General features: G+C 40.3%; 1 protein-coding gene across 5 annotated transcripts in view; it reads left to right on the forward strand.

The window, feature by feature from the left end:
- The window catches only part of CLIP1 (CAP-Gly domain containing linker protein 1), a 4,646,656-nt gene extending 4,639,412 nt beyond the window's left edge, over positions 1-7,244 (forward strand). For all 5 annotated transcript variants that reach the window (XM_044068589.1, XM_044068590.1, XM_044068592.1 and 2 more), the window contains one exon: positions 4,925-7,244. In XM_044068589.1, coding sequence (XP_043924524.1) covers positions 4,925-5,153 — 229 coding nt within the window. In that variant the 3' untranslated portion in view covers positions 5,154-7,244. The remainder of the gene's footprint in view (positions 1-4,924) is intronic.
- The last annotated feature ends 2,613 nt before the right edge of the window (positions 7,245-9,857 follow it).

Consider the following 9,857-nt stretch of genomic DNA (forward strand, 5'->3'; position numbering starts at 1 on the left):
TGCAGGAGCTCCTCTCCCTAGGAACTATAGAACCTGTCCCTGTGGGCCAGGAAGGAAAAGGATTCTATTCTCGTTTATTCCTAGTCCCAAAATAGGATGGTCCTTGGAGACCCATACTAGACTTATCCTACCTAAAAGTTCCAGCCTTCACTCTGGACTTAAAGGAAGCTTATCTCCACATTCCTATCATGCCCTCCCGCAGAAAATTCCTGAGATTTACTGGCATTTCCTCACATTTTCAATTTACAGCCTTGCCGTTTGGCTTATCTACTGCTCCAAGAGTGTTCACAAAATGCCTGGCTCCTGCCATTACATTTTGCTGAATCAAGGGTATCCAAATGTACCCTTATCTGGACGACATTCTCCTTCCAGCGGAATCAGAAACCATGCTCTAGTCACCTAAAATTCACCATGACCATCCTACTGAACTTGGGGTTCACCCTAAACCTTCCAAAATCCTCTCTGCACCCCCAGCAGGACAAAGTTTTCCTGGGATGCAGGATCAGATCAGATTTGATGAGATCCTTCCTCCCACAGTCTCTCTCAAGTCACTTCCAAGAACTTCTGGGGGTATCCCACCTTTCTGCAAGGCAGTTCCTTACAAGTACTGGGACTCATGGCAGCCAGGATGCACATGAGAAAATTGCAGTGGTACTTAAAGAATGTATGGTCTCAGCACCAAAAGAATGTATGGTCTCAGCACCAACACTTCCTAGACAAACTAATCCCCTTTCTGCCCTGCTTAAAGTCAGAACTGAGGTGGTAGATCCAGCAATTCCTCCTCAACCAAGGCTTTCCCCAACAACTTCCTCCCCCTACACAATCCATGCACATAGATGCATCAGACCTAGGGTGGGGGCAACTCTAAATGATTTCAGAGTTCAAGAACCTTGGAACCCTGCCCTTCAAAAACAACACATCATTGTCGGGGAGATGACTGCAGTTTTGCTGGCTCTTCAGGCCTTTTTCTCCCCATCCTTCAACCAGGCCTTCACATTCTTACAGACAACACCACAGTCATGTGGTGCCTGAATAAACAAGGAGGGACAAAAGCATATCTCCTATGCCGGATAACCCTACAGATTTGGGAGCTAGCCACCCAACACAATCTTTTCCTGCAGGCCTCTTACATCCCCTCTCAGGAAAACAAACAAGCAGACTTGCTCAGCAGAGCATCCTCTCACCTTCACGAATGGATGCTGAACAGGGAAACCTTTATAGACATAGTACACCAGTGGGGCACACCTCAAGTGGATCTGTTTGCCTCCCCGCAGAACAGACAACAAAGCAAATTCTGCAGCAGGGATCACACTCCATCAGCCTGGAGAGTGAATGCCTTCAGCTTCTTTGGAAGGGGATGTTCCTTTATGTGTTCCCCCCCTTCCCATTAATACAAAAGGTCCTTTTGAAAATCAAGAAGGACCAACTGAAAATCTTGCTGGTGACTCCGTACTGGCCAAGGCAACACTGGTTCCCCCTTCTTCACTTTTTAGCCAAGGGCAATCACCACAAGTTACCCCACAAGGTGGACCTACTATCTCAGCAAAAGGGATCTCTTATTCTCCCTCAGCTGCAAATGCTCAACCTAACTCTTTGGGTGATCAACTTCTAATCCCTTACAGACAGCTCTACTCTGAGGACGTGCTTTCAATCCTGAGGGAGGCCAGGAAACCAACTGCTAGAAAGACATACCTATCTAAATGGGAAAGATTCTCTAAATGGTGTCATCTTAAGGACAGGGACCCAATGCAGGCCGACCCCTCCCTAGTCCTTAGCTATGTTTGTGATCTCATTAAGGCTGAACTAGCTTACTCCTCTGTGAAAGTCCACCTTTCAGCCATTTCAGCCTGCTTACCCTTACAGCCACTTCTGCTTTCCAGGCTGGACATTAAACTTTTCCTGAGAGGGGTCCTACATATTAGACCACCAAGAAAACCCATCCCTCCAACCTGGGACCACAACTTTGTGTTAGAAAAACTCACTTTACCTCCTTTTGAGCCGGCTAGTTCTGCCACCTTACAAATGTGCACTTGGAAAAACATTCTTTTAGTGGCCATTTCTTCCACTAGAAGAGCATCAGCACTACAGGTCCTCCTTACCTACCTTCCATAATGACAGAGTTACCTTATGCACAAATCCTTCCTTTATGCTCAAAGTGGTAAATGAACTATCCTTAAACCAGTCCATCCAATTACCTGCCTTCTTCTCAAGTCCAACCAACAATGCAGAGAGGATCCTTCATTCCCTGGATGTACACAGACAGTTAAGATTCTGCTTAGACAAGACTAGGTCCTTCAGAAAGTCTGACCAACTCTTCATCTCCTTTTACCCCAAGGCTCTGGGCAAGGCAGTCTTCAAACAAACCATTTCCTGTTGAATCAGGAAATCTATCCTTTTCTGTTATTCACACCATGGCAAAGTCTTACCTCATTGTGTAAGAGCTCATTCAACCAGGGGCATGGCTACCTCCAAGGCCTTTTTCAAAGGCCTGGACACAGCTTCCATCCTGGAACCAGCTACCTGGTGGTCTACGGTTCACACCTTCACCAAATACTACAAATTAGACCAGGTCTCCAGGGCCAGGGCAGGCTTTGCTAGAGCAATCCTGCAAGTATTCCTGGAGTCCTCTACCTCCTCCCATTACTCTTCCTAAGCTGTGATACTCTCCCACACCAATGAATAATGCAACATTAGAATAGAAGGACATAGAATATTGTAAAATCTTACCATAGATGTCCTTCTCTTCCATGTTGCAGTATTCCTTCACACCCTCCATACCCCCTATACTTCTCTTACTGCAAGGTCTGGCCTCTGGCCACTGCTTCCACTCCTGAAGGCTTATCTGTGCAGCCTTACAGTGGCATTTGTTCCTTTTGTTGGCATCTGGTTCTCCTGACAGGCCACTCCTCTGGGCTTCAAGTTCTGAGGTCTGTGCTTGCAGATGTCCCATTTAAGGTCCCTGGTTTATGGCCCTATGTGTGACGTCCCACGAACCTACAGCAGCTAGGCAAAAGCTTTTGTTTAAGGAACCAACGTCAGATTGTCTGAGGCGGAAAATCCCACACCATTGAATACTGCAACATGGAAGAGAAGGACATCTATGGTTATGGTAAGATTTGCACAACTATTCTTTCCACTGTAAGATATTCTCAAGAGAAGTCCTGGTACAGTTCAGTTGATACTTTAAGAGCATATATGTTACACAGAAGAGGGATTCTTGAAAATATACACATTTCCCCTACCACTTTGCCTCTTTCATAGTTTGTCTATGATGATGACATAATTAGTTACTGGCATTGACATTATTCTGCAAATTAGTACCCAGTACATTTGTCAGGTGAAGAAATGCATGTGGTGTGATTTAATGTCAGTTTTGTATAACTGTGCGTTTCCATCAGTGGCTTGTCTGACCAACTCTTCATCTCCTTTCACCCCAAGGCTCTGGGCAAGGCAGTCTTCAAACAAACCATTTCCTGTTGGATCAGGAAATCTATCCTTTTCTGTTATTCACACCATGGCAAAGTCTTACCTCATTGTGTAAGAGCTCATTCAACCAGGGGCATGGCTACCTCCAAGGCCTTTTTCAAAGGCCTGGACACAGCTTCCATCCTGGAACCAGCTACCTGGTGGTCTACGGTTCACACCTTCACCAAATACTACAAATTAGACCAAGTCTCCAGGGCCAGGGCAGGCTTTGCTAGAGCAATCCTGCAAGTATTCCTGGAGTCCTCTACCTCCTCCCATTACTCTTCCTAAGCTGTGATACTCTCCCACACCAATGAATAATGCAACATTAGAATAGAAGGACATAGAATATTGTAAATCTTACCATAACCATAGATGTCCTTCTCTTCCATGTTGCAGTATTCCTTCACACCCTCCATACCCCCTATACTTCTCTTACTGCAAGGTCTGGCCTCTGGCCACTGCTTCCACTCCTGAAGGCTTATCTGTGCAGCCTTACAGTGGCATTTGTTCCTTTTGTTGGCATCTGATTCTCCTGACAGGCCACTCCTCTGGGCGTCAAGTTCTGAGGTCTGTACTTGCAGATGTCCCATTTAAGGTCCCTGGTTTATGGCCCTATGTGTGACGTCCCACGAACCTACAGCAGCTAGGCAAAAGCTTTTGTTTAAGGAACTGACGTCAGATCGTCTGAGGCGGAAAATCCCACACCATTGAATACTGCAACATGGAAGAGAAGGACATCTATGGTTATGGTAAGATTTTGCACAACTATTCTTTCCACTGTAAGATATTCTCAAGAGAAGTCCTCTTACAGTTCAGTTGATACTTTAAGAGCATATATGTTACACAGAAGAGAGATTCTTGAAAATATACACATTTCCTTACCACTTTGCCTCTTTCATAGTTTGTTTATGATGATGACATAATTAGTTATTGGCATTGACATTATTCTGCAAATTAGTACCCAGTACATTTGTCAGGTGAAGAAATGCATGTGGTGTGATTTAATGTCAGTTTTGTATAACTGTGTGTCTCCATCAGTGGCTTGTGGATCAACAGTATGAGAGAAACCACTCAATGGCAGACTGGTGTTCAGCTACTAGAAAAGATGTTCAAGAAAGACTAATATCAGTTGGCAAGAATCCATTTTGTTTTAGTGCTGCAGATGTCTCTCTGAAAGATCTATTGAAATGGGGAGTGTATCACACAACTGCAATTTTTCTGTTTCTTAACTTGATATACTGGAAATGCACAACTAACTCTGGAGTGGGAGAGAGAAATTTGTATTAGTACTGTGGTGCTTTTCTCAGTGGGTCGCTCGTATAGTGGAGTCTTTGATCAGTGGTATTTACCTGTTAGCATGAAATAAAAGTAAGATATAAAGACATTCCTTAAAGGTACTATTTCATCTCAGCTGCACATAACAAAAATGATAAACTATTTTGTCTTTTTATTACAGTTCTTCTGGTACTAAAACCAAGAAAAAGCCAGCACCTCGTGTCTTTTGTGATATATGTGACTGTTTTGACCTTCATGATACTGAGGATTGTCCAACACAAGCACAAGCATCTGAGTCTCCTCTTCACTCATCATTTCATGGCAGCAGGAATGCTGAACGCCCGTACTGCGATATTTGTGAAGTGTTTGGGCACTGGACAAATAACTGTAATGATGATGAGACCTTTTAATGCAGCACTGAGTTATAAATGGTTTCCACTATGCACTTTTTGCATTTCTGTAATCAGCAGTAGTGTGTGCAAAGAACATTGGGAATAGGTTACTTGGTCAAAGACACTTGCTGAATTCAGAAAGGTCATATGTTACATTACATGAAATGCCAGGTGGCTGGATGTCATTAATGTAGTATTTCCTTAAGTCATTCACTTTATGGGTGAGGTAAGCCCATGTGGGATGTCATATTTTGTATAGAAGAGAGTATGCAAGTGTTTACTTCTGCCAAGAACTATTGTGAATAACTTTTCTTTGGACTCATGGAAGCAAACAGTTTTCATCTTTACTTATTTTTGACTGTGTGGAATTGATCTGTTTTTGGTATGGTTGTCTACAACCATGTAACCTAGGGCCCAGAATGTTAGCTTTTTACCTACTTGTGATGCTCATTGGCACTCCCAGTTTTGTATGTTAGTGTTTACCCTTTAACTGAATAAAAAACAAATTGCTAATTAGAGAAGAAATGTTAATCTCAAAGCAGGAAGACTACTATAATGCTTCAATGAATTACTAGCAAAACTGCAGTATTCTCAGTAGGTGCTTTATGTGCCATGCCAGTGGGTACATTAAAGCCTGGAAACCACATGAGGTATCCTAAATGCTTACAAGTTAAAAAAAAAACAAAAAAAAACAGCACACGCCTAGAGAACTAACAAAATTGTACTTTTAAATGTGTGATTGCTGTTTCATTTACAGATAAAGGGTCTTTATTTTATTATAGCAATAAGGACTAGTATTGAATGGGTTACCCTTAAGTGATTTAGTCTAAGAAGTAAATAATATGCCAGATTGAACTCTCAAGGATGTAGAGCATGTTTTCTTTAACTCTGGTTTTCAAGATAATGTTTGACCTGTAGGCACTTACTGGAGAATTGCTGCTCACCGTCTTCTTGGCTGCAGTTGACTAAAGGAGATATGTATTGCTGCTATTGTAATATAGTTATCAGAGCAGTTACCTCTGCATTTGCAGAGTACGTTAGTTGTGCAAGGTTAAGTAAGACTTCCTACTTTTATAGTGTTTATGTCCAAGCAAACCACTGTTGGGTAAGTGGTATTGTCACATATCATATTTCATTTGTATTTTCCATCCTTAGACAGATTTTTACTGTACAGACTGTTATGTTTTACCAGGGAGACATGTTCTACACCAACCTAAACTACACACCAAAAAATATAAATAATACATCTGTCAGTAAAATCATGCCATGGGTGTACTTCTCTTAGAGTGATGTGCACTCATTGCGTAAACAAATTTTAATATTTTGATGGTGTACCTTTGCTGCTTTCTAAACTTTAGTAGTAAGCTCTTTTAAAGTTTTTTTTTACCAAAGTATAAAAGCCATCTTTTATTTATACACAGAATATTTTTCCGCATATGAATGAAACAGTTATTTCTGGTTTCTGTGGTTATGTCCTATAATTATTTGTATTAACTATATTGTGATATGGGATTTTTTTGAGAAATCAGACTTTCATACAAATCATCAGTATTAATTCATTTCGAATCATAACTGCAGTGATCTGGCTCAAGGTATTAGTTCAGAGGTGCACCTCCCCCAGAAAATTTTTGAAGAAAGCAGCTAATGTGTTGAATATCATTTTAGCTTTTAATATATTTTGCACACTCTCTTAACTACTGTTTGTTCCCATTTCCTTTGTTCCTTGTTTCTAAATAATGCTTGTAAAAATGATAAATTATCAATACACTGTAAGCATTGATTTGCAATTTGTTTTATGGTAATTGTCCTGTACTAGGAACTGTACTTATTTAATGATATATGCATTTTTGTCCCATCTTCCAGACTGCCTGTAGAATATTTGGGGAATTAGATTTGTATAGCTGTAAATACCTTTAATGTATTTTTTCTCAAGAGTTGTTTACAGAGGAAATGGGTACATCAGATATAAAATATTTTCTTCCTGATAGTTTAATTTTGGGTAAATTAATGTATATTGGTAGAACTGATCAAGGGAGAAGGCACATGTAAAGCAGTATTAATCAATGCACATTGTGTACTATATCTGCTGTTAATAAATAATAGTTCTTATTCTTGTCTTCTTGCATTTATGTATTTATTTTTTTTATTTTAGTGCAGCAAAATTGTTAAGCTTATGTAGTGGTATTGTCACCACTTTCATGTAGTGCAGCTGTTTTTGAATTTCTTACACATTTTTTCCTAAATGATCCAGAGAAGCAACACACACACAAGTACAATTGACTTTGGAAAAATACAGATATTTGTATTACAGATAACCACTTAATAATTGCAGTTGCTTGCTATCATGTAATACCTGAGGAGCATTTTTTCCTTTAGTATTGAGGAAAGGAATTATGGTGAATTGTCACCCAAGAAATCCTAGTAGAAAATGACAGAGGAAGTGTCTGATAGTAGATGCAGAGCTGCACAGAATAAACAGTTGAGCAACAGATAAAAATCAGGTCAGTCTGCATCCACGGTTAAAACATTATCAGGCCACAGATCCCTGAAGATTTTGTTCCAAGTTGGCAGGCTTTTTTTCCCTCTTTTGCAAAGTTATGTTTTGTCCGGTGTTCTTATAAAACAAGATGTCTCAAACTGCAGCTCTAATTTCCACTTGAAAGTTTTTTTTGAATAGCATCGTACAACCCCTTCATTATTATTCAGTATCTCAGCACATGGCATTAAATGCATCCTGTATTGTACCCTCCATCCATTGGGTTGGGTTATCTGCTGTCATGGTGGGTCCAATCCAGTAAAACTTCTTACTCAGAAGCTTCTTCAGCTCTCAAGCTTCCCCTGTCTCCCCCTTAATGCAGCACAGCGCAACTTGTCTCTCAGATTGTGTTTGCCCATATAGGACACCAGTGCACTGGAGAAAGTATGGAGAAAAACTTCATGCTTAGGTCTTCCAGGTCCACCCAGAAAGGAAGGCACAATTTGTTAGGGGAATAATGGGCAGGACATTGAGATAGAGCGGAACAAATAGTTTATATCATTATAGTAAGAAAATAGCTTTTGTATCTTGTGTTGTTCCCTCCACCTATTAGACAAAATAATGACCTGGAACTCCTCCACATTCAACATACTGTTAAGACCCCTTGTTATATGATAGCTAAAGGACTCCCTCTGTGTTCCCCTTAGCCCATTCTTCATTCCTAACTATTGTGACATCTTTTTTTTAAGCATGGAAAAAGAACATACAGCATACAGGAGACTGAAGTAATTGAATAAATCCATTAATATAAACTGTCAACATGGAATAATAATAAACAGCAGAAAACAACTGAGGGACCTGGCAGGTCAGTGAACTTGAACTCTTCCATTTTATAACAAATGTATAAATTGTTGTACAACAAAATGGATTAGAAATACGTAATTTTGATGTAATTGGTAAGCGTCACATGCCTTCTTTCACTACACATGGGATAAAGAATATTATAATCCTCACATATGGGGAGGGGAGAAAAAATTGGAAAGACTGTCATGAGATAGTTGAAGAAAACAAAAAAGGCATGAAAATAACACAAGGGAACACTGTAAAACAAGATGGTAGGGAGGGGCCGCAATGGGGGAAGACAGAAGAATAAAAAGTATCATGCCTTAATTAAATTATGAGTGCTAGAAACAGATGAGTGGTAGATAAAGTAGATGTCATTCAATACAAGAATTGAGGAAGGAGGTAAGTATAATAAATAGTGGGATGATGAGGCAAGAATTGGGACACAATGATGAAGTGGAATGATCCATGTACACAATGAAGAAGGGGAGTTACTTTGAACTGGATTTGCTAAAGAGTAGAAGCTAAATGTTGAGATACCAACAGAATATATAAAAAGAGGGAAAGAGACACAAAAGGGAAGATAGAGAAATATGAGTAAATAGAATTCCTGCTAATACCAGAGATGAGGCAAAAACCAAAGAAGATTGCAAGGGGGAGCAGGGAAGGCAGGTCTGGGCATAAGCTGTTGACAAGTGAGTCAGTGTTCTGACAGCAGGAGTTAGGATATGCTAGGGAAGGGTAAAGACTTGAGAATGAGCAGAGTGACTCATATATGAGGGAGAAAGCAAGAGATAGAATGGGAAAGAATCATTACAATGTGAGAGAAAGTAAGTGAACAGATGATTAGGAGGAAGGATTGCTATAATACACTGTAGCTAGCAGGATGGGAAGATAGCTAATAGTGGTTACAGTAGAATATTTAGGAGTACTAATTACCAGGGTTGATGCAATAAAGTAGATAGGGAGGCAAGTAGGGGAAGGTAAATGGGACGTAATTGTTTAAGAATTGAGTCAAAGTGTGATGCCACCTGCAGCGCAAAAAGTAGTATAAGGTAAAGAGTTGTAACATGGAACAAAGGGAAATAGTTACAACTGATTAGGTAAGAAAGCAGAAGGGGAAACAAAGTAAGCAAACAATGATTAAGAGGTGGGATGGCTACAAAGTCTTGCAACTAGTAGTGAAGCAATATAAGTGAAACAATAAGGGTGGTAGAAGGCAAGAGAGAGAAAAAGAGAATGGGAAGAAGTGGAGTAAAGCACAGAGAATTAATGGAAATGGGGAAAGCATTAGACCACAAAAATTAAAAGTAAATAAAGTAATGAAGAGAGGGGAAGAGAAGCATTGATGGGAAAAGATGTGTGAGGCAGGGAGACTCCAAGAAAGCTAGTTTAGCACTGCC

This window comes from Protopterus annectens, chromosome 4.part0 (assembly GCF_019279795.1).
Source record: "Protopterus annectens isolate FY-2018-M chromosome 4.part0, PAN1.0, whole genome shotgun sequence".
NCBI classification, from domain to species: Eukaryota; Metazoa; Chordata; order Ceratodontiformes; family Protopteridae; genus Protopterus; species Protopterus annectens.